Source organism: Ptychodera flava, chromosome 6, assembly GCF_041260155.1.
Source record: "Ptychodera flava strain L36383 chromosome 6, AS_Pfla_20210202, whole genome shotgun sequence".
Classification (NCBI taxonomy): Eukaryota; Metazoa; Hemichordata; class Enteropneusta; family Ptychoderidae; genus Ptychodera; species Ptychodera flava.
In genome coordinates this window covers 31,245,459-31,273,108 of record NC_091933.1, presented here as the reverse complement: position 1 = coordinate 31,273,108, position 27,650 = coordinate 31,245,459, and the positions used below count along the sequence as shown (strand labels likewise).

At 40.2% G+C, this 27,650-nt stretch overlaps 3 protein-coding genes across 3 annotated transcripts; all 3 read left to right on the top strand.

The window, feature by feature from the left end:
• Positions 1-236: 236 nt before the first annotated feature.
• Positions 237-27,650, top strand: LOC139135476 (uncharacterized protein aq_928-like). The gene is made up of 5 exons (XM_070702866.1): positions 237-633; positions 20,947-21,267; positions 25,718-25,822; positions 26,713-26,894; positions 27,324-27,650. Exons 2-5 carry the CDS (start codon positions 21,207-21,209, stop codon positions 27,480-27,482), a joined length of 507 nt encoding a protein of 168 aa, XP_070558967.1. The 5' UTR covers positions 237-633; positions 20,947-21,206; the 3' UTR covers positions 27,483-27,650.
• On the top strand, positions 1,269-4,964 carry LOC139134439 (uncharacterized). The gene is made up of 2 exons (XM_070701300.1): positions 1,269-2,745; positions 3,121-4,964. Exons 1-2 carry the CDS (start codon positions 1,269-1,271, stop codon positions 4,962-4,964), a joined length of 3,321 nt encoding a protein of 1,106 aa, XP_070557401.1.
• LOC139134438 (uncharacterized) lies at positions 5,014-5,442 on the top strand. The gene has a single exon (XM_070701299.1). It carries the CDS (start codon positions 5,014-5,016, stop codon positions 5,440-5,442), a length of 429 nt encoding a protein of 142 aa, XP_070557400.1.

Here is a 27,650-nt window from a genome sequence, read left to right as displayed (position 1 = left end):
AAGTTTGGCTTGTTCATCTGTCAGGTATGTCTGTAGAATTTTTTATCAAGGCACCCTCTCGGAATCCCCCCCCCCCCGAAATCTTCCAAGGGCCCCCTCCCCGCTATTTCGACAAGTCCATTGCTTTATAAGCTAAGGTCAAGCCTCAACTTAGAGTTCTACCACAATGCGCAGGCCTTTTGACGTCATAACACTCATGCGCACACTCGTAAATCTGCTCAACCTCGACCTCACACAGTCATCTCTACAGGGTCAGTCCTATCATCTCCTGTGATAGAAAATGGGAGATCTAAAATAATGTTTATTGGGCAACAACACACTTAAGAAGTGTGGTAAGGCAAAAATACCTGTACAGTTCAACGAATTGTGGTAAGGCAAAAATACCTTTACAGTTCAACGATACAAGGATTAACAAACACTGGTTGTAGCTGCTGCTAAAAGATACATGTACAATATAATTCCTTGTGTACAGGCGCGGCTGCAAAATACACCAGAAGTTGCTTTCGTGTAAACACGTACCCCTAGTCCAGCGAGGCCTGGTTGCTCTCTGGCAATGGAGTTTTGTCGTAGTATTTGTGTGTTCGTCACAGCGCTGAGACATGACATCTGCAATCTATCTCGACCTGGACATAGGTAATTGTTTTCTTTCATATGTTCCTGAATGTTGTAGTCTAGGACGGGTCCACAGTCGTTTGGGGAGCTGTTCAGCGCTGGGACTATTCGCCCCCATAGACGAGTAGCAAGAAATTTCTTGCTACTCGTCTATGGGGCGAATAGTCCCAGCGCTGAACAGCTCCCCAAACGACTGTGACGGGTCCTACTAATTACTGCCCGTCACTGCCCGTCACTGCCCGTCAGGAAATTAGCCTTCCAATTACTGTAATCAGTCGATATTTCAATACCAAAGACCACTACTCTTTGTAAAAACGAACGAAATAATATTCCAAGATCCAGAAAATGTTGATATCGGAGATGAAAGTTTATTTTCGTGGACTTGTTGTGCGGATTCAGACTTTGAACTATGATAGCCAATCAGCTTTCAGTATTCATTAGCCAATCACATCGAGTTTGTGATGTTGCGGTATCCCGCCAAAAATGGATACTTTTCTCACGTTCTAGATGTTACTGTTCAGTACTAGTTTTAGTGTTGTTGAGTTCTAGTCAATAAAGCGGTTGAACGCTGATTCGGGTGTCGATCCAGTTATTTATACTGACCCAGAACCTTGCTCACATCCCCATCCCGTACATTTTTTGGTGCCGAGACCAGGATGGCAGACGCTCCGGAGCAACCCGTATCGACACCACTCACGAGACTGAAGGGAACGCGAAGAGGCCATCGGGCTTCGCTGACCAAACTCTTCAACAAAGCCGAAAATCTCATCGCCTCTTTCGACTCTGAAGCCAACAAGACGACTGCCCTCGACAATCTCATCACTCTAAGTGAGTTGATAAACTCTAAGTACGATATTCTTGCATCAGTAGATTTGAAAATAATCGAAAGTGTTGACGAGGGTGCACTCGAAGGAGTCATCGAGGAGGCCGACGACTATCTCCATAACGTGTTCGACAGGAAACGTAAGATATGCAGATTTATCGACAGAAATTCGGAAAGCTCATCACCAGTCAGATCTAACAACGGAGGAGCTTTACCCACGACTCAGTCTACTTCTGTGAAAACCACTAGTCTTCCGAAACTTCAACTACCCACCTTCTCCGGGGACATACTGAAATGGGTGAGTTTCTTTGACGCCTTCAAGTCTGCTGTCAATGACGACAAAAATCTGGGAGACGTACAGAAATTCCAGTACTTACGCGCTCAGCTTCAAGGTGAGGCAGCTCGGACCATCGAAGGTCTATCTCTCACAAGTTCAAACTACGGACATGCACTTCAACTTTTGGATGAACGGTATGGCCAGAAACACAAAATCATAAGCGCCTACATGAAAGCGTTGTGGGACATGTCTACTCCCACAGGAGAACTCAGTAGTCTCAGAAATTTCTACGACACCCTTGAGAGCTACATTCGCGGCCTTCAATCTCTTGGGAAAAGTGAAGAATCTTACGGAGATTTACTTGTACCCATAGTGTTGGAAAAACTTCCTGTAAATACTCGCAAACAAATCGCACGGGAACACGGTAACAACGAATGGAATCTAGCCGATCTACGGAAAGCGATTTACAAGGAAATCGACGCACTACAGGCTGGATACTCAACCGATGAACTTGACTGCGGTTCCTCCGATAAACCATCCATGACTGCCGCATTTCACGCCAAAGCTTCTCCCGCTAAACTCAAGAAATCCAGAGCGTGTGCCTATTGTAAGGACTCTCATTTTCCCAACGACTGCATTGTCGTCTCAGATCGCGCCAAGCGACTTGATATTGTGAAACGCGATAAACTTTGTTTCAATTGCTTGGGAAAGCACCGAGTCAGTGAGTGCAAATCAAGATTCAGTTGTCGTGTATGCCGCAGAAAACATCACACGTCTCTCCATCAAGATCGCACGGACAATAACACCGATAAAACTGCGAAGGCAACAGTAAATACCCCAGCTACTGAGACACACGTTCAATTTGCCAAGACAGAGGAGAGCTACAATGCCAGTAACTCGCGAAACGGACCAATCCTTCTCAAAACAGCCGTCGTTCCAGTCTCTACGAAACGCCAAACAGTTGACGCTACGGTGTTATTCGACGAAGGTGCTACGCGTTCATTCGTCACGAGAACTTTCGCTACAAAACTCGGTTTGAAGATTAAAGGCACTGAAGTAATTCGGCTGACATCATTCGAGTGACAATCAACCCCGCGAAAGATCAATCGATGTAACCACGCTTACACTGAATACGCTCTCTGGACAGAAAATAGACATTTCTGTGCTCATAGTTCCTCAGATCACCACAAGAATGACTAACTTTGTCACACGATCGCTCGTCAATGTACCCTACCTACGAGAATTGACCCTAGCTCACCCTGTTTCGGATGCCACTTCGTTCGAGATATCTGTGTTGATCGGTGCGGACTATTATTGGGATTTTGTAGAAGATCGCGTGATTCGTGGCTCAGGACCTACCGCCGTGTCCTCAAAGTTCGGATATCTCCTTCCGGTCCCATTCACTCAGGAAAGGCGACCAAAAACCCAGCCACGATTCTACACATTCTCACAGACACCTGCGAAGAAGAGTCTCAACTCAAAGTTTATTGGGATCTCGAGACAATCGGCATCAAAGATGAACTGCTCGCGAACAATAAAACGAAAGATGACTTCGAACTCTACAGAGACACTCACTTACGCATTGAAAATGGCAAGTATGTGGCACGGTTACCATGGAAACCAGACCACCCGGCCCTACCTACAAACTACAATATCGCGGAGATGCGTACGCGTTCTATGGCTCGCAGACTGACACCGGACATTCTGGAGGCTTATGACAAAATCATTTCCGACCAAAGCGCGCGAGATTTCATCGAAGAAACGACAGATGATGAAAGCGCACGTCGCAGCGGCCACTATCTGCCACATCACCCAGTCAAGAAAGATTCAGCCACGACGCCAATACGGATTGTTTATGACTGTAGTTGCAAGCAGTCGACCGATTCTCCAAGTTTGAACGATTGCCTACTAACGGGCCCACCTCTACTGAACGACCTAACGCAAATTCTACTTCGATTTCGGGTAAACCGCATCGCTTTTTCGAGCGACATCGAAAAGGCCTTTCTACACGTGCGATTGGATGAAAGTGACCGTCAGTTTACAAAGTTCTTGTGGTTATCCGAACCAATGAACCCGGAAAGTCTGTTCAAAACGTATTGTTTCAAGGTGATACTCTTTGGCGCCGTCAGCTCCCCATTCATCCTCAACGCGGTTGTAAAGACCCACTTAGAATCTCACGAACGCACTCCAACTTCGACCGACCTCGAGAACAATATTTACGTGGATAATATCCTCAGCGGAACCGATAGTAACGAAGATGCGGTCGAATACTATGAGGAGTCAAACCACCTGTTTGAATCGTGCGGATTTAATCTACGAAGCTGGTCGTCTAACTGTGAAGATATTCGCGTGCTTGCAGAAAGAGACAATAAACTCGAACCGGACACTAACGTAAACGCACTTGGACTCCGTTGGTTGACTGAAACAGATGAACTAACGTACGCCAAGAAAGATCACAAACCGATCGATAGTCTCACCACGAAACGCGAAGTCGTCAGAACAACAGCGAGCTTGTACGACCCTCTTGGCTACCTCTCTCCAGTTCATGTCAAGGCAAAGGTGTTCATACAACAATTATGGAAGAAAGGACTGGCCTGGGATGAACCTCTTGGTAACGAAATGTGTAAACAGTGGACAGATATAGCGAATGATATCAGTAAAACTACAGAGCTGAAATTCAAGCGACAGTACTTCGATTCTCCAATTCAGCCTGACAGCCAAGACTACGACTTACACGTGTTTGCCGATGCAAGCAAGAAGGCATATGGTGCGGTCGCATACCTTCGTCATGGCAACGAGACCGCAATCGTCATGGCCAAAACTCGAGTTGCGCCTCTCAAAGAACTAACTTTACCTCAGTTGGAGTTGATGGCTGCCTTGGTTGGCTCAAGGCTAATCAAGTTCTTGTGCAACGCATTTATGGATAAACTACGTATTCAACAGTGTATTTTATGGTCAGACAGCGAGATAGTTCTACACTGGTTAAACAGCGACAAGAAACTTCCAGTCTTTATTGCCAATCGCGTCAAGGAAATCAGAGGAATTTCTTGTACCGCTAAATACTGTCCTACAAAGGAAAATCCAGCAGATTTGCTAACCCGAGGGATTTCTGCGCGTAACCTAGAGACAAACAAACTTTGGTGGAATGGACCCTCTTGGTTACACCACGGCGACTGGCCAATCAGCGAATGTTTGACAGTGCCATACACCACGTTTCACTGTCAGCTGCAAGAGACGACGATCTCCTTGTAACTCAGATCAGATAGGAGATAACAAAATTGTCAGCGAACCGGAACGCGAAATGCTAGCAACTGGTATACAATTCATTGTGGACGCGAACAGATACAGCAACCTGCCAAAACTCCTTCGCGTGTCTGCCTTGGTCATAAGATTCGTATCGAATTTGAAGAAATCAGCTGTTCGGAAACGCGGACCCATCACTGCAGATGAAATACAACACGCGGAACTCGTTTGGATCAAACACATCCAACAAGAGACTTACGGCACACGTTCAGTGCAACAGAAAGGACAGTTTGCTACAACACAGAAACAGCTGAAACTTTTCGCCGACGAAAGCGGAATACTGAGATGCGATGGAAGATTACAGAACGCGCCTATCGGTTACGATGTGAAATTCCCGATTTTGTTGCCGAATAATCATCGATTTACCGATCACTTAATTCTCGACGCACATTCACGACTTCTTCACGCGGAGTACAGTCAACTGTAACAAACTTACAGCAGCGATTCTGGATCCCGAAACTACGACATACTGCGAGGTCTCTCCTGAGAAAGTGCGTCACATGCCGTAAGATAAGCGGAACTTCGTACACATATCCAGTACAGGCACCTCTCCAAACAGATCGTGTAAACATTACACCACCGTTTACTGTGACAGGAGTAGACTTTACTGGAGCGTTGTACATCAAATCTACGAAAACTGTACGTGACACAAAGGTGTACGCGTGTCTATTCACCTGTGCAGTAACACGCGCGGTTCATTTAGAGCTAGTCACTGACTTATCGACAAGAGGTTTCCTGCAAGCTTTCCGTCGCTTTGCAGCGAGACGTTCACTTCCTAGTAAAATGATCTCGGACAACGCGACTAACTTCATATCAGCATCGGACGAATTGAACCGATTATTCGACGCGCCTGAATGAAGGACTACTTGGTGAATAAACGAGTTGAATGGAAATTCATACCCAACGAGCCCATGGTTTGGGGGGTTTTGGGAGCGATTGATTGGGCTGACGAAGAACGCCATAAAGAAAACTCTGGGACGTGCGTATGTAACCTACGATGAGCTGAACACCCTGCTAACTGAAGTCGAGGCAATGCTGAACGACCGGCCGATAACTTACGTCTCTGCCGACGTTAGAGACAATATACCGTTAACTCCAGCTCATCTACTGCATGGTCGTCCCTTGACTACGTTGCCATATCTATCTGTTGATGATGACGAACTTTCCGACCCAACGTATGGCAACCACGATGAGTTAAACAAACGCTATACTCTGCTAACTACACTTCACACGCGATTCTGGCGTCGATGGGTGTCGGAGTATTTACCAGCTCTACGCGAGAGCCATAACTTGTCCGGAAAAACTGTAAATGCCATCAAGGTTGGAGATATAGTACTTGTTCAGGACGACGTGAAGCGACGCCTAAATTGGAGTTTGGCTAAAAGTTGAAAGACTCAACTACGGACGCGACAACCTTGTAAGATCAGCGGAGATTAAGACAGCCATGGGACATACAAGTAGACCCGTGAACAAACTTTACCCATTAGAAGTTAACTCTTGCTCTCATTAATGTGCATTACAAGAACTGAGTAAAGACACATTTCAGCATTTCAGTTTGTGTTTAGATAAAGCAATGTTCAAGTTTTCATTAGATTTATTGATTGAGCTATTTCTCAAAAATTCCGCGGCCCGGGAGAAATATCGGAGATGAAAGTTTATTTTCGTGGACTTGTTGTGCGGATTCAGACTTTGAACTATGATAGCCAATCAGCTTTCAGTATTCATTAGCCAATCACATCGAGTTTGTGATGTTGCGGTATCCCGCCAAAAATGGATACTTTTCTCACGTTCTAGATGTTACTGTTCAGTACTAGTTTTAGTGTTGTTGAGTTCTAGTCAATAAAGCGGTTGAACGCTGATTCGGGTGTCGATCCAGTAATTTATACTGACCCAGAACCTTGCTCAAATCCCCATCCCGTACAGTTGATTTTCGAACGAGTAGCAACGCTAATCGTGTGATCGTACATGCATCACCAAGGCATTGGCCATACATACTGCCCGTCGACGTCCGACCACTGCCCGTCACTGCCGTCGGGAAATTTACCTTTCAACGACTGTAATCAGTTGATATCTCAATACCAAAGACCACTACTCTTTGTAAAAACGAACGAAATAATATTCCAAGATCCAGAAAATGTTGATTTGCGAACGAGTAGCAACGCTAATCGTGTGATCGTACATTTGCTGCGAATCCGTAGCCTCTGCCACTCGGGTAGCTTGGTCATTGGAGTACTCCCAGCAGAGAACACGTCAAGGAGTGGCAGGGCTCGTTTTCCCCACTCCCAGCAGAACACGTCAAGGAGTGGCAGGGCTCGTTTTCGCAGCAAATCGTACATGCATCACCAAGGCATTGGCCATACATACTGCCCGTCGACGTCCGACCACTGCCCGTCACTGCCGTCGGGAAATTTACCTTTCAACGACTGTAATCAGTTGATATCTCAATACCAAGACCACTACTCTTTGTAAAAACGAACGAAATAATATTCCAAGATCAGAAAATGTTGATTTGCGAACGAGTGGCAACGCTGATCGTAATCGATGTCCGAACACTGCCTATCATCACTGCCCGTCGAGTAGAGAACTTAGCGCTCCAATATTCACGTTAGTTCTGAGACAGGACTCGGGCATGGAGTAAAAACACGGGGGGGGGGGGGGGTACTTCCATTACTTGCCATATGTATACGTGCGCCCAATGGGGTGGGTATTTCAGCAACTTGGTCTAAAATGGGGGTATCAACTCACAGTAAACCAGGGTCTAAAATGGGGTCGATTTTTGAGTGCCACACAAGAACAAATTCCAACTGTCAGTTCCCGTCTTCCTAGCACAGGGTTTTGAGCTGCACTCAATAAGCATCGATATCTTTTTGTGTGTCAGGGGAACCATTAAAGAGACCCCCTGACTTTAGCCAAATAAACACAGACTTTGTTTTAAAACACTGTCACTAATTGGTCAGAACTCCATATATGGAAGAATTTTGCCCAATAGAAAATATCGAAACAAAGTGGCTCTTCTACTACTATCATAACAGGTTGACCATGGGAAAACTGCAGTGCCTTATTGACGAACGGCGAGGCTTCTTGTAGTTTGGAATTTTAAAAACCACCAGTCAGACTGTAACTGCAGATAACTGATAATTTCAGAAGCTGGACAAAACTTTGGTGAGGGTGAAAGATAGTTTCTTTCACTCAATTTTTTTAGTATTTCCAAAAACGTTTTTCGGAAATCATGGCTTGGCCAGCAACAACAAAGCCGTAAATGCAGTACAGTGGTAAGCTCTGCCGGTAGCTCAGTCTTGCAAATGCTTGCTTTTTACCCGATTACGTTTTTGCAAATTTTGACACTATGACTTTTGACCTGGGTCAAAGGTCATAAGGTCTAAAATGGGGTCCTAAAATAACGAGATTTTAGGTCTAAAATGGGCCCGGGTTTTTTACGTGCGGCCGCACACCCCTACCACTTCTCAGGGCAGGTACCCCCCCCGGGAGTAAAACAGACTCTTATTTTGTAGCTTCTATTATATAAGTGGTCTCAATGGTATTGATATATCGACAGATTACAGTAATTGGAAGGTTAATTTCTGACGGGCAGTGACGGGCAGTACTTAGTAGGACCGGTCTATAGGACCTCTGTTCGGTATTGGTGACAGCTGCACTTCCTCCGAAAAGCTTGGTGTACACATGGAGGGTCTCTATACCTCCATGGTGTACATTGGCTGCAAAATTATAGCTCTACGGTGTCAGGCGGTCGGCGAGTTTTAGTTTTTGCGACCTCGCTCACCTTAGTATAGTAGCTCTACAGTGCTGATGGCCCTGTAGCTTTCAAAATAAGCGCGTCGCACATGACGCGGCATTTTGATGTGAAATCCCACATATTTACTGCATTTGGTCGTACCGATTTATCACTACCGAATACTAAACACTATACTACACTAATCTTGTCATTTATGGGGTTTGGTATTCGTTCAAATATGTCGATCACGTTCAAAACACAGTGCGAGTGTTTCTGGGAGCCGCCATTACCCGAAGCTGGTATAAATTTTGCTCAAATTTATACTGCTGCCAGCTTTGGTCCACCTTTACAAAGCGCTCTCTAACGAAAATTCGAGTGGCGTATAATAATTGTTTCAGACGACTTTTTAATCTGTCAAGACGTTGTAGTATTAGTACCATGTTTGTTGTCTATGATGTATTGTCTTTTTGGCGAGTTACTGCGTAAAAACATTTTTACGCTCCCATATATGCATATGTTATATATGCAAATGGGAGGTATTCGTATAAGGTGGAAAAATGTCGTCTGTATGTATGTATGTATGTATGTATGTATGTATGTCCGTCCACATCAAAAACTCTTAAACCGTAGCACCTACTGTCTTAGTATTTGGTGTACAGGTGCACCTAGGGGTGGAGATGTGAATTTGTTCAAATGAACATGTCAGTGCCAAAAATATGCAAATGAGGGGGAAAAAAGGAAAAATCCTGCAAATGGCTAAAACTCAGTAAGCATTGGTCAGATTTGGTTGAAACTTGGTATGCAGATTTCTTTAGGTATTCTAAATTATGTGTGCAAAAATTGGGATGAAATTTGCATGTTTGTATTTTTAGGGTATTTTTTCCGTTTTTAGTCAAAAAATCTTGTTCTCTGAAATCACTGGTGTGATTGCTATGAAACTTAATATTCATGTTCCTCAGAATGACCTCAGTCATGCTTGTACAAATTGTATTGATATTGTCATATTTGTAATTTTGGGGCAATTTTCCCAATTTTTGATAAAAAATTTTTTAATCCAAAAACTACTGATTTGATAGCTTTGATATTTGGTATACAGGTATCTAAGATTAATCTCAATATAATGTATTGAAGGTATGTTGAAACTGGCAATTTTTATCACAACTGGAAGTTGTGATATAGAGGTGGTTTCAACCGGTGTTTGATGTCGTCCATTTCCGTAAACGACAAAAAGTCAAAAACTGCTGAACAGACTGCGTTGATATTTGGTACCGATACATAGACTGGTTCCAAGGTTCCAATTCCGAAAAATGGAGCCAAACGGAGTGGCGGTTATATAGTTTTGGGAAATTTCTAACCCCCCTTTTTAACTAATTGATTTTAGGGGTCTTTCATATATGTAGTTTTGGAATGTACACCAATCCTGCATTGTGGACTGTTTTATGAGTTGTGGAACAGAAATGAGGTTTTGATGAATGTTAGAAATATGCAGGATGGCTGATTCAAAGTATAAGAGATTTCTATGCTCTTTTGGGTATCAAAAGCAATAAAAAAAAACATATTTCATAGTTTAGATTCTCACTTTTGAGATGACCTAAGCATTTGTTATGTAACATCCTTGAGTCAATATACAGACTTTGACATTCCTGAGATTAAGTATCCATGACCTCACATGTTACAGTCTTTCACTACCATGGTATGGCCCAAACCCATTGTTATCAATGGTGAGTGTGGACCTGTCTACAGGAAATTAGGGTGAACAGGTTAACAATGCCATGACAAGTTGCAAGGTAGCACCAGCATAGAGTCCTACGCATGTCCATGTGTTCTCACAGGAAATTACAGGGAAAAAATTATTTGAGACGTTTCTCTCCTTTAAATAGAAGTATATAACAATTTAAACCTGTCATGGATTGATTCGCTCTCAAATGATCTGAAACACAGTTATTGCCCATTAGCAACAAATCTATAGCAAGATTTATGTAAAGTTCATGAACTTACACAAGGTATTAGACAAAAGATGACCATGACTTTGCTACTTTTCAACATTTATTTCATTCAGATTTCCTCAGCTTAGTGTATAATTTTGTAATCTTAATTACTGTCAACTTAGCTTTACTAACTTATTCTAACCTCATTATTCTTACACTACTGTTATACCTTATAACCACAAAATTTCAAGAGATGCATATATGATTGTCACTTAACAAACAATTTACAAATATGTCTTCTGCTGTTTTCTCCATATACATATACATGTCCCTTTTCTCATAAAAATGGGCTTAAAATCGCAATGTGAAAAATAGTCTTTCAGCTGTATGTTGCTCATTGACTTCGTGGTCTGTCTAATTAGTCTCCACGGACACCGTCCGGGGGACTTATAGGTTTGGTCATGTCCGTGTGTGCGTGCCTGCGTCCGTGTGTGCATCCGTCCGTCTGTTCACGCAGATATCTCAGACATGCCCTGGTCAATTTCTTTCAAACTTTGCACAAGGATAGTACCCTACCCCATACAGATGCACGTCGATTTTGCCATGTTAGAGGACTTTTTAGTTTACACCACCATAGACTACCATGTATAAGTCAGCTGTCTATAGAATCCATGTATAAGGGCAAGTAAAATAAAAATTTAGTTTGTCATCATATTCATATTGCAAAAAGGATTCAGTGACACAGTTTTTAGGTCCCATGGATGAAGTCCAGGGCCTTATAGATTGGGTCATGTCCCTCCGTTCACGCAGATATATAAAATATTTTGACAAAATCTCCCGTGACCTCGGTGACCTTTGACCTCAAATATACATATTTGTCCATAACTCAGTAACCACAAGTGCTACACCCTTCATATATGGTATGATGGGACACCTTATGACGCCACATATTGTACCTCATTAATTATGTGCATATCTAATTTTGAGCGAGCCAATAGAGCTAGGTCTGATTTTTGGTATATAGGGATGACTTAGCAATTCAATTTTTTTGACAAAATGTCACATGACCTCAGTGACATTTGACCTGAAAATACATATTTGTCCATAACTCAGTAACCACAAGTGCTACACCCTTCATATATGGTATGATGGGACACCGCATGACGCCACATATTGTACCTCATTAATTATGAGTAGTTTCACAATGTGCCAGTTGTGATCAAGTGCCATTGGCGCTATTTTTTTTATTTTGGGGGCAATTTTGCCTTTTTTGGTCAAAAATTTTTCTCCTAAACTTGTGATCTGGTAGCTTTGATATCTAGTGTACAGGTTCCTAGGGTTTATGTTAATTTGATATATTTAAAATTAGGATGAAATCTGCAATTTTGTATTTTGGGGGGCAATTTTTTCTCATTTTTGGTCAAAAAATTTGTTTCTCAAAATTTACCAGTCTGATTGCTTTGATATTTAGCAAACCGGTCCTTAGGGTTTTTGTTAATAAGATATATTGAAATTAAGATGAAATCCGGAATTTTGAATTTTGGGGCAACATTGCGAAACTTTCAGTTTTACTGGGATATCTTTCATTTTGTATTTTTAAGATTTTTTTTCAGTAATTTTATACCTACTGGAACTAAGAATATATAATGTGGTGATTTAGTAAGCATTTGATATGGTAAACTGTATTTGGTGTTGAAATGCGGTAAAAAAATCCTGGCAGATTTTGAAAAAATTCCAAACAAATGCCAATAAAAAATTCAGCCAGAGAAGGTTTGACAAAAAGAAAAGGTGGGAGAGTGGGGAAAAAAGAATGTACAATGGATCGGATAAAAAAGATAATGTACCTCATCGATCTTCCAGACACCATCCCTTATCAGATGGTCCACCCCGATGTATTTTTGTGCACAATTAACCATGCAGTGTATTTTAGTTTAAGATGTCAAGTTAGGTAAGGATTTGAAAGGAATAGTCAAGTTCACCACAGTTAACTTTATCTCTTGTGTCATCATCCTTGTGTAATTCCTTAAGTTTGTAAGTTGTTCCAGATGTGGATGTACAAGCTGTTCTGGAAGAAAACAATGTTTACTTTTTCCTGTAGAGTTTCTGAGTTGATGATTGTATGTTGAAATTTCTCCATGTATCTGGTGTATGGGGCAAACTGTAAACATTTGTTGCATGTTATGTACTTCAGTCTATGTCAAATATTGTAAATGAAAAATCAAGAACAGTTTACTGTGTGCTTGTAAAAAATAACATATTTGTCAATACCACGTCACTGTTCTCTCTCATTAATATGCATAAATAAACATTTGCCTGCATTTTCCGCATAAACGACAAAAATAAAACCTGCGAGTGTTAGAATGGCGTACGTAAACTGCCTTGCAGATTGATTGTCTTAAATATTATCACAGAAGTAGAAAAGGAAAAGAAACTAATCAAATTGCTGTAACATTCACTCTCAGTGCTGTATAGGCCTATACTTAACTATTTTATCATTACATTCAGCTGTTTGTTATATCTTTATCACTCTCCATGGGCCAAGGCACACTTGGGGTCAATGTCATCACTCTGTGCCAGTCTGTGTATGTCAGTCTGTCTGTATGTATATGTTTCATACAATTGTTGACTTGTTTTGATAACTATATGGGAGCGAACAGTGATGTTGTCACTATATTTTAACTTTATGAACAGAATTAAGAGATCTCAGAATTCTTATATTAAGGGGGAGCCACATTCGCAGACACTGTTCTTTAACCTGATTTTTTACCATTAAAATGAATCTTTAACCCAACATGTAGTATATGTTTGGGTAGGTCGACAGTTGAAGATTATAAAAATTGTGAGAATATTTCAAAACCTGTTTGCATGTGTTTGTTTTGCTCAAAAATGTGTGTTTTTGAGTTTTTTTCACTTAAAAAAGTGTAAGTACGAGAGGGTGATGGCAATTGGTGAGCCGTTTACTGCAATCGATGGCAGCCCTTACGGAAAACCTATGTCCACAGTAGATGAGAGTAGATCTACGGACCGTCTGCAGTAGACTTTATGTAGATCTACATCAGGGTTTTGTAGATGAACAGCCACAGCAGTTTGTCTACATGAAGCTTTGTCTACAGATATTGTCCACACCAGACATGACTATGTCTACATTTCACACTAACTTCGTCTACGCTTGATCTACACTGATCTACCGTCCAATCTAAGGGAGTTTCATCTACAAAATTCACTTAGGCAAACAAAGACTCATCTACTTCTACTTCAAAAATCACCATCTTGTCTACATTTAATCTAATGTACTGTTTCTTGCTGTATACTATGTCCAACAATCCAATCCCTTCAAATTCTATGATTGGCAAACTGCAGGATCCATGCGAGAAGGCATCAGTAAAAGACAAGACATTTTACCTTACATTTGAATATATACTGTACAACAATAGAGAGAAGAAATTAGTGAATTAATTTTTTTTTCATCCTAATTAAGGCACTCCTGTTTAACTCGAGGAACACAAATGCAAAATATCACAGGAATCAAACTACAATTTTGTGGTAAAGTTAAAAATGTAAAGATTATCCAGTAATTAATTTTGAAAAAGTGACTTTAAAGTGAATCACAATAAAAAGAATAAAAAAAATCAATGTTTTCATTGATACTTTCTTCAGATGGGTCAATACAGTTGCATCTAACCACGGGCCGGACCCTGATCTAATTCGTAAGTTTTTTTTTGGAGTTATGTGACTAATTACAAAACTTCATAAATATGCAAGTGAGCTATTTGTTAACTGATAACTTTATTTCCTCGGCTTCATATCCAGCAAACAATCAAACGAACCTGTTTGATATCCCAGCTGCTTTTAATTGTAAAAAATAAAATCAAAACTATCCTCGTATAAAACTTTCTGAGTATCATGAGTCACTTCTGAATCGTGTGAAAATCAGCAGCCACGGCCCTATCTCTCAGTCAACTTACAAATAATTGTATTGACATTGTTATCATTGCCACAACAGATATTAGACTACATAATACATTACAGTGTTATTTTGGCAATGGCATTTCAGTACACATGCATAACACAAGTCAGCTTTAAAAATTACCAGTACTGCTTTAAGTAATTTTTTCACCTGAGCGACGTATTTTCTTGCATTTTCATGGAGAGTTCGCGCATGGACTGATCTCCCCACCACCTTTCAGCCTCCACCTCTTGCTCTTTTAGAGCAAATGACCTTGTAACTGGCTTCGATTTCCGGGTCAACTGTGAGAGTTGACCTTATGCGCATGCGCAATCAGAAGGCGCCATGTTTTCAACGGTTCAGCATATCAATGCATATCGGGGAGAGAAGCCAGCCTGCTCACCATTCGTACTTCAACAAATCTTATTTTTCAAGCACATTTTCGTCATCTGTACACCGTGGAAACAATGTGACATCAATTCTGATATGCATAGAAAGTGTTCCGATCGAGAATTACATCGGGTTGAGACATAGGTTGGCATCGATAACTTGACGATGGCAGTGCCTCTACACTGCCAGTATAATACACCTGTACTGGTACTGCGGTAATTGTAATGCAACTTGTAAGGTAGGCCCGTGAGGTAGGCAAGGTTTGTTGATCACCTGTTTTAATACCACGACCATATGAATTTTGATTGTGTAACATGTAGAATATTTCAGTTCTAAATTTTTTAATAAAGCGTCGTTGAATGTACTGAAATGCTTTGTATGCAGTTTGTTCTGTTAATCATGTAATGATGTATGTACAGTTGAGAAAGATTTTGAAAAATTTGAGTAGGCCTAAGCATGCGCAATGTTCTACTCTCTGTTTCGACCTGAATACCACTCATGATCGGTCATTGAATGATTGATTTTTCCAGCGTGAGATATCTCATATTATGCAAAGGTCCATTGATACCATGGTGCTCAGTGAAGTTGCCAGCAAATTACATCAAGAGGATGTTGTTGTGATATGCAATATTGTGATACTCATCATGAACTGCAGCCCTAGCCTGTGCTACACCATGGCCATCGGTCAATTTTTAAAGTCTAAAAATTGATTGACATATGTTAACATACTTACATTTTCATTTTCAACACTTTTGCAAGATCTCCATGCCTCACTAATTTCTTGTTCTTTGTCTAAGCTATCTTATACGTAATTTATTCCATCTACATCTTGTCTACCTTTCATCTACATTTTATCTACTCTCTAAACTATGACCTGATGATTAATATGCACAAAAGTAGACGAAGCAACAGATCTACATCTTGTCTACATTTCATCTACCTGAGATCTAAATTTCATCTAATTTTTCATCCACATTTTGTCTACATTTCATCTACTCTCTGAACTATGACCTCATTAGTATGCACAAAAGTAGATGAAGCAGTTCATCTACTGCCCAATTAAAATAAAGTCTACTGTAGATCTAATGTGGACTAGATGTAGATCTCAATTTTCCGTAAGGGAGGGTAAGTTGTTTAAAAAACCGTGTCTTGGATTTTTGATACTCTGCTTTGTTTTTGCACAATTAGCCTTGAAAGTGAGAAGTGGTGGATTCTGAATAAATTAACGGCTTTTGTCCACGTTTGTCACGATATCTTTTGTTTTCGGAACATTATCGGAATTCTGAGACACGGTTTTGTAGAAACAGTCACTAACTACAACCTGTGCAAAGATAAGGCTAATCCGTCAACGCGGCGCCAAGTTACACTCTCCAGAAGTTGCGATACATTGCCAAAAACGGAACGGAGTAAATCGCAGAAATGTGTATGCGACCCTTGGAGTCGCACAAAGTCAGGTAAAATTCCGGTTCGCTCACATTTTCGGTGGAAATTCCCAGCCCATAATGAAGTACAGGACTTTTTGCACAATTGTCTGAATTTGTGGTATGAATGAAATGATACATGACGTGAAAATTGGAAGAAAATGAACACTGAAACGGCCAGTTCGCGGCGTAAGCGTTAGGCTTTATTTACACAACTGTCATTCCGAGCTAAATCTGGGGATTATCTTCTTGCTAAATACAAACTAGCGTATTAACTGTGCACTGTAGTGTACCAGCTAAAATTTGATTATCAAGCGAAGAAATGGCTGGCTGCATATATACTTCGTAAAATTATGTGATTTTGCATGCCATGTCCGTTGACATTGTGTTTTCCTCTCTTTGGTTGCGCAATCGTCACCGCGTTTTCAGCTTCCTGCCTGGAGAGAGACACGTGACAACGAATTTACAATGTGGTACATACCGACAAAGACGAATTCATTCAAACGCCGTGTTACGTACGTTAGCTTTTACGTTCCGTACTGCATATTGAAGTACGACCACAGTCCGCCTTGAATATGGCATGGAGCTAAAAACGGACAGCTACATGAATGCGGTTTCCGACCTCAGAAGCACTAGTGCCGGCTAACTTTGTGTTGTGCCATGTTAGAACCCATTGTTGGGCTAAACTAAATATAACACCTGACAATATCTGGTATCTAAAACGATTTCCTGATAGAAAGATAAAAAGTTGGCGAAAAACTGAAATAAATCGATTCTGACAGGAAACTTTGAACAATTCTAAAAGCGACTTGTTTTGGCTTCGCGAGTGCCCTGGAGGCGAGTACCTCAAACAGATGTGAATCTGTGACCGCGCTGATATTAAACTGAATGCGTCATTCTAAAATCGCGAAGGTCGAATTTTGTACAAGTAATGAAATGCGTGAACTTCAATCAAACAGTTGAATATCACGTGGGCTGATGTGTGGAAACGAGCATTCGTCGTTCTCCGGTGGCGACTATCCGTTGACTATAATAGCGACGATAGACAGGCCAGCAGCACGCTGTTTTTCAGCGTGATTGAGTTTATCCACAGGAAAAAGTAGTTGCTGATTCGAAAAAAGCACGTTCATGGTTGTTTAATTTTTTTCAAGTTCATGGAAATTATTCTCTCATTTTCAATTTTGGCTTCTTTAAATTTATTGCATAAGTTTATAATTACCTAATAACAATTCAATCGCAATGATTTTAAAGCTATACCGACATGAATTTGTGCTGTGAAATATCGCATACTTTTCAATCGAGATTGATTTCGACCCTGGACTTCGACTCACTTCATGAGCAAGTCCGCCAATTAAAGTTCAGTTGATCGAGAAAAATTATATATGCTCTATGATTAGCTCCGGTACAGATTGAAAAACAAATGCTGGTCAACATTGTGTTTACATTGTAAATCACGGCATCATTCTAAACTGTACGTGCAATACTCGCATCACGTTCCCTCTGTGTCCGCATAGAATTTACAAAACAATAAGCTCACGTTTCTAAACCGGGCAGAGCAGACACCGGCGCGAGTTTCTCGTTATAAAATTTCAAACTATTGGCATATTTCTAATTTCTACTGAGAGGAATGTTGCTCGCCCAACTGTCGAAACAAAAAGACGTCGCAACCATTTTCACAAAAAAGATAGAAACTTGTGGTGACGTACAGAACGTAATCTTCATTGCATGCTTTACGTGTAAACCGTAACCACCGGAGGGACGGTGCCGTAACGTAGCGGTAACAATTTTGGTTGCCGGACTTCACTTGGCATATGCAGATGTTAAAAAATCATCTGACATTTTTATCATCAGTCGCAATTAGTTGGAGCGGGATTAATTTTGAATGTCGGCCTTCATAAGGTGCAGACAAACATGTAAACTGTTATCAGAAAAGACGTAATTTTGGATATTCGAAGTAGCCTAGTTTGATCGGGGCGGGGTCAGTTTTGAATGTCAGACTATACTTTTCATTGAGTCCACGTAATTTGTTAGCGGACACAAATGTACGTTTGGTTTTCGGCGGCGATTAATTTTGAATGCTGGACTTTATTTAGCAAACATGTAAAGACAAAGCCCTACTATTTGGATTTTCGGCCGTTATTTGTTTTGTACGGGAACAGTTCTATTATATACGTGTTATAGGAAAACGAGGTAAAAATTACGTAAACTACAATGAGCAGCCTCTCTGTTATGCGCAAGATGTATCACCAGTTTTTATTCGAAGCTCAGTTCAGTGTTGAATGAGTAAGCGTTCTGCGTTACATTCCTCGCTTGCGACCATTTCCAGTTTACACCTTTTCAACGCATCGGAAACTGGAGTTTTAAGCCTGACTGTAACTCTGACAATTTAACTGTTCTCTCATTCCCGGCCATATGCTTGATATTTCGCTTTTGTGGACCATGCTTTTGCAATCGACGGCTACCTTCAGCATGTTCAGTAGCCATGACATACTTCCTGCCGGCAGCTGGGAAGAAGACTGACGCATGTGCACTCCTCCGGACGGGATAACGTAATCTACTTACGCTCTTGAGATAGCCTTGACTAATCTGGAAACCGTTAAGACATAAGAAAAACACGGCACGCGAACTGGCCTACAATGTTCATTTTTGTTAAAATTTAACTCATTTCCAAGTGTGTTATGGTTTCAAACTTATCGTCCACTCAAACGCCATATTAGACAGATTCAAAATTTACCATAAAACAAAAAATGACCAAAATCACTCAAGAAAGGTGGGTCTACCCCTTAAGACTATTTATGCTTGTACATATATTGACTCACTACAGTGCAGGCACTGGAGAACTATTTTATACTGAAGTTTTTTTTCTGTATAGATGATTTTTTGTGTGTATCTGTTATTTTCTTTATTTTATGGTATTTTTCTATGGGCCTAGAGCCTGATTCAAATAAATAAAAAAATAAAAAATAAATAAATGGTAGCTACAAAATTGTAGCACTACGGTGCATAGTACAATGAATTACCCACAATTCAGTTTGATTTGTACACACGACATTAAATTATTTATAACGTTTTCAGTACTGCCTGAAAGCGATAATATAGAACCTCTAGATACTTGGTTAATTATATCTATTTCTTAAAAGTACGATTAGATATTTCAGTATAAATTTCAGAGAAACCATTAAATAACATTAAAAGTCACATTCTGCAGGTACTACAAATGCCATACTTTTATGACAAACTGAAGGGGTCATTCTCTGAGGAAACTTAGCATGCAAATTTCTTTTGTCTTTCTGTTTGGAGAAAATCAATATCCTTTTGTTTCATAAAACAGGTGCAACTAGTCTCCCTACTTTCCATCACATTCTGTATGGCTGAAGACACAATCAGTGGAAAATTTTACAAAAATGCTATCTCCTCTCTCAATCAAGCATACTTTTCTAAATCATTTAAAATGGGAATTGAGAAGAATGGTGTCCTCAAAATTATTTCAGAATTTAAAAAACTAGTCAGTGAATTTGTCTACAGGGAGACAGTAGATTTCACTGAGGAGTTTCCGTGTGTACAAATCACAATGAATTATGGGAAATCTTCAGTACTGTGCGGTGAGGCGGTCGGTGATTTTTGGTTTTCGCAACTTCGCTCACCAGTAGCGCTACAATGCCGATGGCCCTGGGGAGTATAATATAAGCGCATCCCACTGGACTAGGCGTGTTGATGTGAAATGCTACATATTTACTGTATTTGGTCATACCTATTTATCACTACTGAAGACTAAACACTATAAACTACACTTAACCTTGTCGTGTATGGGGTTTTGAATTTGTTCAAACATGTCGATCGCTTTCTGAAAACATTGCTGGGAGCAGCCATTACCAACCGCCATTTCCAACTTCCGGTAATGGCAGCTCCCAGAAACACGGATGCCCCACGCTCAATGTTTATGGAACGTGATCGACGTGTTTGAACAAATTCCAAACCCCATGACAAAAATATAAAATTAAGTTTAAAAAAATGAATGTGAAGTTAAAAGCATTGATATATCGTCGTTTGGGATAAAATATCAGACCGTTTGATAGCATCAGCCGTGTGCACGCTGCACGCTTGCAGCCGGCCATCTTGCGTCAAGGGTAACAGCCCTGGTCAATGCCGTGGCACAAAGTATAGTTGGTCTCAGATCAGCAAGCTTGTCGCACGCTGGCTTAGTAACGAAGTTATCAACACCTGTGACAAAGAGGAGTATCTGAAAAATATCTTTACTCAAAACATGCCTTCTACAAACTATGAAGTACGTACGTGTCACTTTATTGAAAGTAAATAGCTGGGAGAGTTATGGGCTGAACCCTAGTGTGATATCAGATGTGATTATAAATATGACAGCCATACAGGTGTGACAGTGCATGACAGACTATTTTCAGAGAGACATTTTAGCTTTGGCAAAAAGGTAAATGTCATCTTCGATGAAATCTTCGATGAATTTTGTCATCAATAGAAACTACTTTATCTAAATTCACAGACTCTACAATCAACGTGCAAGAGCCTTTGGCAGAACAGCTGCGGCAACAGCAGCCACCAGTCACCATGACAACAAAGCTTCACAACAGCCAAACAACAAGCAGGCATCAGTGTTGCCTTTCAGTACAACAAAGTTGCTGTTTGATGCATTTGCAATGGACAAGGTCAAAGTGTATGATATCTTGTGTGCAGCAATTGTGCCACGACCGATAGCCTTCGTCAGTACCTGCTCAGCCGATGGAAGAGTGAAAAATTTGGCAAATGTTTAGTTTTTCATCCGTGTCACCAGTGAACCACCAACCTCTTGCATTCTCTATTACAATGGTGAAGTCAAGTGTTTTATTTATTGTACTTGGGCCTCAGCCCAAGTACATTTGTTTTCATTCCGTGGGAAAAAACTCTGTAAGGTATAACCATTTCTTGCTGAGACCAGGGAGGGCAAAATGTCTTGGCTTCATCTTTCTTGGCATAATAAATGGCGTAATGATGCTAACTTAATGGAAGTGCTGCTCTCAGCCAGTCATGAATAAGTGAGATGTGAATATAAATGCTTCTCTATCTGAGTTTTTGCCACAAAATCTTCTGAATATAATCAAAATGTGCATCGAAATGCAACAATTAATGCACCTCCGTTTCCTAAGCGATGGCACGACCCTTGCTACACCCACTGGACGAGCCAAAGTGGGAGGGGTAATTTCAGTTTGGTCGAACAGGAGGGCTCGAGACCAGAATTTAACATTTAAACTTGAAACATGTTTAATCACTGACAAGATGTGGACTAGTGTTAATCAAAGTGAAAGTTTGAAAAGGAAATGTTTTATATCCGGACACAATGAAAAACATTACGACTGGAAACTGTACCCCCAGTTGAGAATAGTAATGCCCACAGCGATGGAGAACACTTATCCTTGAGCTGAGAAAACCAGACCATCATTCGAAATAGAGCTGCAGATTCGAGAAGCTCTTTCAAAATAGCTAGGTACACCCCATAAAGGGGTGGTTTCGAGTTTTGAGGGCAAATTTCGCCTCCTTCATATAGAAATCGTACGTTTGTTTTTCCAGGAGAACACACCATTTGACACAAAATTTGCATGTAAAGGGGTCGCCAGTAAGTACGTGGTCAAATCTGGCATAAGAAACAATATGAAATGTTGGGTAAAGCCAGTCCAAAATAAACTGATTTGAACTTTTGTGTTTTGTAATTTATACCACTGCAGTAACATTACCTTTTTTGACAACATCACACAATGTAATACGTTTTGAAACTGAATACTCCGACGTATTCTGTGTCTCCTTTGCTAAAAAATACGGTATGCCGATTACCATGTAAGGAGATGATGACGTCAAGACAGATTTGTAGTGCGTTTGGTCCTGGATGGTGCACGAAGTTTTGTCGAGGTAGCTTGTGTATTTATTTCCTAAATGGGAGAGATTAGGGTCGATCTAAACGAAGGCCGAAGAATGTTATGATACTCTAAGCGAGCTGAACTCTAACGCGAATGGTTGGATAATTTGGAGGATGTCTAGAAGCGGGGTCTAGAATGATCTCGTCTCATTAAGATTGCTTGGCGGTCAGTATTGAATTTCAACTGCGTCACAAGTTTGCGAAATGAGTATTCCGTCGAACGGTCAACGAACGATGTGTTTTAGAAATCTGGAGACATGGCACATCGCATTTTTATTTTAGTATTTTATATTTTACAAAAGATTTAAGAAGCAATGATTTTGTCGAAAATTCTGAAAAAATATAGGAAGATTTGATCGCGAACACATTTTCACTTGGGGTCAACTAGCCCTGCGTACGATGCTGTGTGTTCCGCTATCGCCCGCTCACCACAGCCCTGCAAAGACCCGTACGTAGGGTCGGTGACTTCAAATCCATTTTGGGACTTCACGTAAAAGCCAAATTACTGCCGAAATTCAGCGTTCTTGGGCCCAAGTCGTATCCCAGCCTACCTCAGCTACTCGATCGCTTCCAAAAATGACAGTCTTTTATTCACTTCTCGTAAATAACCGTCGATGTCGGCAACTCTCTCGCTAGCCCTGCGTACGATGCGTGTTAGCTGTAGCACATAGCATCGTACGCAGGCTAGGCAGGGTCAACCGGATGCGCTATTTGCGGGTTGCGGGTTGCGGGCATGAAAAAATGTGTGTTTTTTATATCATTTTCGCCCTTCTCACACTTCAGATTAGTTCAACTGCCGATAAAAGCACAATTTCAAAATCGTTTTCAACGCCGTTTCAAATAATTTTATTGTGGTGAACACGATTATAGTCCTAGGAAACTTTTCAAAGTCACGCTGGATCAAATGCTTGAAGGGGGCATACCGGCATGGAGCGACTATCATACTGCAGGTGCAAGTCATACGTTCATGATACTAGGAGATAAATTATTGAGAGCTGCAGAACACAAACTCATCCAAAAATATTCCTATTAGATCGATTCCTGAAAATAAGGCAACGCACCGGCGTGTTTTTCCCACTGAAATTCTCGCGTAAAATGTTAGCAGAATGTCGTTCTCTGAGGTCGCGACCTCGCTTGAACCGAAACGGCAAAGTAAACTAAGTCCTTTGTTGTACGTCTTTTTCTTTTTAAAGATTTCATGAAAAATACACGGCATTTACAATACACATCACTTCTACGCTTTTTTAAGTCAAATCTTTCCTTATGCATTGCATTTAACTAGGCATTGTTTAATTTTCTGTATGAGTTGCCCTGGAACCGAATTGTGAATGGATGCATTACAGAGAATTTACTTCCTATGGCCTGATACTAGAAATGTAACAATTTTCATTCCGCGATAAGTGGCGACATTTCCGAGGCGCGATTTTTTTTTGTCAGTCTGGTATTACGTATATTTCTCACTCACATCCATGGCAAGAAAGAAAAGTGATTCAGATCCCTAATTATTTGTAATGGCCAGGCAGCTCGGAATAAATAAATTGGTCCTCGGAATCGCCGCTTTTAGTTTAGCAGATTTTGATTTTTTCAGAAACATGACGTATTTTCACCCATTTGGTTGGTCTGTTATAGCATCTTTAGTCCAAAAAATCAAGTTTACAGCATTGATGTTTTCAACAGCCTTCAAATATACAGTATTACGTTAAAATACACCATATAGTAGTGTTTCATTAATTTTAACCCGGGTTTTAACCATCTGACCTGATGGTGAAATATGGACTTCGCAGGAAAAGGGATACTGTACGATAGACCTGATCATCATTATTGATAATAGACACATTCTAAAGGTTTTATTTCTTATATACTAAATGCCATATTACATATATTAGAAATCTAGCCATAATTCTAAAAACCCGCAGCCCGCAGCCCGCAACCCGCACTTTAGCAGATACCGGGGTCAACATGGGGTCGCAGCCATGTTGCCTCAAAACTTATTTCTGTCTGCACTCAAAACTCAAAAATGTCGGATATGAACCTGAAAAATCGATGCAATTTCGTCAAAATTCGGCGAAATTTCAGCCTATAGACAAAATTCATCTAGGTAAGGTAAATTTACTGAAATTTGATCGACAAATAATCCTGAGCTTGAACGTGACAGCTCGCCTTCTCCGGGAAGTCAAGTATCCAGCTGCCATACACAGTTGCCCATATGGCCAGGTTTATGAGATTGTTTTCAAGCGAGCGAGCCAATAGAGCTAGAGGTCTGATTTTTGGTATATAGGAATAACTTAGCAATACAATTATTTTGACAAAATGTCACGTGACCTCAATGACCTTTGACCTCAAATAGATATATTTGTCCACAACTCAGTAACCACAAGTGCTACACCCTTCATATTTGGTATGATGGGACACCTCATGACACCACATATTGTACCTCATTAATTATGCGCATATCTAATTCTGAGCAAGCCAATAGAGCTGGATGTCCGATTTTTGGTATATAGGAATAACTATAGGGTAGAAATCTAAATATGCCCATCTAAATATTAGACATCTACCATCGAGAACAAAAGAAATTTGCTGTAATTTGAATGTTTAAGGAGTTTAAGCAATTTTCACTATAAATAAAGAACCCCTGCCTCAAACTCCACAAAAGTTGCTAGACATATTTTGCCGTTGTCATGCCATTGCTTCGTTTAATACCAGTTAATCAAATGCCTAATTGACAGGAGGAAATTCAAGACCATATTTGAATAGTAGTATATATTGTCCTCAAAATTACTCTATCACGGCCCAAGTACTCATTGCCTTCAGCAATACTGCCTTGTATTTAATTATATTTAAGTTTCATTTATGTTTAAGTGTTTTATTTATATTTAAACAAACACAGATTAAGGTATTGAAGTGAAAAAAAATGTTATTTTCACAAGCCAACAAAGTATTAATAAAGCATTTTATTTCTGTAGTTTGTTGTTTTACCTTGTGAGAGGGCAGTATGAAAATTCAAAGACTGCAAACAAAGAATTATAGTAAAGGGAGGGTGTTATTGGAACTCTGCTCAAAGGTTGCCAGGGACCCTTACAGCTGATGTAAACTCTTTATCTATGGTACGTTTGAGATTGATGAAAGTTAAAACATGTTTGTTAACAATGAATAAAATTTAAATGTTGCGGCTATGTTGACATGATGACTAGATATCATGAATAAAATAAATTGTTTGTAAACGAGAAAGTCTCACACATGCAGTTCCGATGACTCCCTCCCTTTAAAGATGCGTAAATTACTAAATTGAAAAAAAACCATATTAACTGTTTTTCTTTGATCGTAATACCACTTATGATAGAGTCTGTCTGTTTGTATATATTCAGGAAGAAGACACATGGTACCAAGGACACCCTGGTCAATATTTTGGACACCGGTCACTTTGTGGTCAACCACACAGTCCAGTCGGTATTTGACAAGGGCTACCAAGGTATGGAAACACTAGTTTGAATAGAGAAAAATGATCAGTGGGTTATGACCATGTGAAACCAATTGTAATATATTAAAAGTGGAATTAACTTGCTTCAGGAAGAGAATTCTCCTCAGTGCCCTAGCTGTACAGAATGACTTCGACTATACAAATTTTAGCCACTATTGAGGCGTATGTGAAGCATTTGTGACATTTGATTGTACAACAAAGTATGGGAAAGAATTCCTAAAAGTTATAAACATCAATCAACTAACAATATGATTGACAGAAAGATTCTACACAAAAACTGGATACAAAACATTTTCATCATGACAAAAAGTGAGTTATACTCCTTGTTGCTGCTGTAGAAGCTCTTTAGGTTTTAGTAACTATGTTAAGACACTTTCAGGCCTAAACCCCTATATATAGGGGTAGTTCTGGTAAGTTACCAGAAAGTCAGGCCTGAAAGGGTTAAGAGTCCTTCCTTCACATCTTCTGTCACCTTCATTGTCTGCTTAAATGTTTGACAAGTTGAATTTCAAAGTCCACCATGTAACTGGAACCTCCTCTTCTTGTTGTCATCTGTCAATCGCTATGGCAATGAAAATTAACCAGCATATTGGCTGAAACGGTTTAACACATCAAGACAGAGGCTAATGTTTCAGTATTCTCAGTACACTCATTTCTCACCATGCATTAAAGCTATACAGTCACCTGTAATCTAAATATGCCCATATATGGTCAAAGGGGCGTTCCTTGGTATTCAAAATGCCCATGTGAGGGCGCTATTTTTAAAAAGCGGCCACCCTCTTAAAATCTGTGATGGGTTAGATTTCCACTTTCCGTGGTACTGTGGCAAAATTGGAACAGGTGACAGTATACCTTTAATGGTAGCATCTCTTTCTATATAGCTGCCTATGAATATGATCCTGATGTCGACGAATTTGATGAAGTTGGGTTGACGGCAGTTGCCAGTAAATATGGCATTGCTCCTATAGTCAAGGAATCTCCACTCGCCTTGGAATGTTCTCTGTACAAAACGATGGATATCGGAGAACCTAAATACGGTGGATCAACCATTGTAGTTGGAAAGGTAACTAAGCATATTATGCAAATTCTAAAATATGTGAAATGTGTGACAATATTAGCTACATAGCCTCAGTTATTCCTGTTACATGTAGCTGAACACCAGTTTTTATAAAGCAGTTATTAATTAAAAAAACAGCACATGATTTACTTGCAACTTTATAGCCCACAGAAAAATATGAATGTTGCCACTCAATTGAGGTTGTGCACAACAACAAATTTAAAATAATTGTAAGTTTTTCTCTTTTGTTCAAATTGTATGTTCTATTGATTTCCTTAATTACAGCAAAAACTTGACTAATACAAAACTTTTTCCAATGATATGGGAAAATCCCTCTCACAGAAGAAAATGTGTAATCATTTTAAAGCAATTGATCATGAGCCGTGTATTTCAGTTGCCGTCAAAGTCAATACAACTCTTCTCATTTCATTTCAGCTTCTTGCCGTACATATATCAGAGAGTTGCTGGAAAGATGGTCAAATCATTCCACAAACGTTAGAATCAGTATCAAGACTCAGCGCCATGAACTATGGCAATGCAGATATCACCTTCAAGGTTCTCAATGACCAAGTGTGGAGTGATAAACACTGGTAGTGCCTCCCATCCAGTACCACTAGCCCCACTCTGCAATACAATCCAACCTCAATTCAATTTCAACCTTGAACTTGACCCAAATAAAAAGTCACTGAAATATATCTTCATCGATAATGTGATATTTTAACAAGTGATTTTAAAAATCAGTAAAAATAATATGAAAATCTG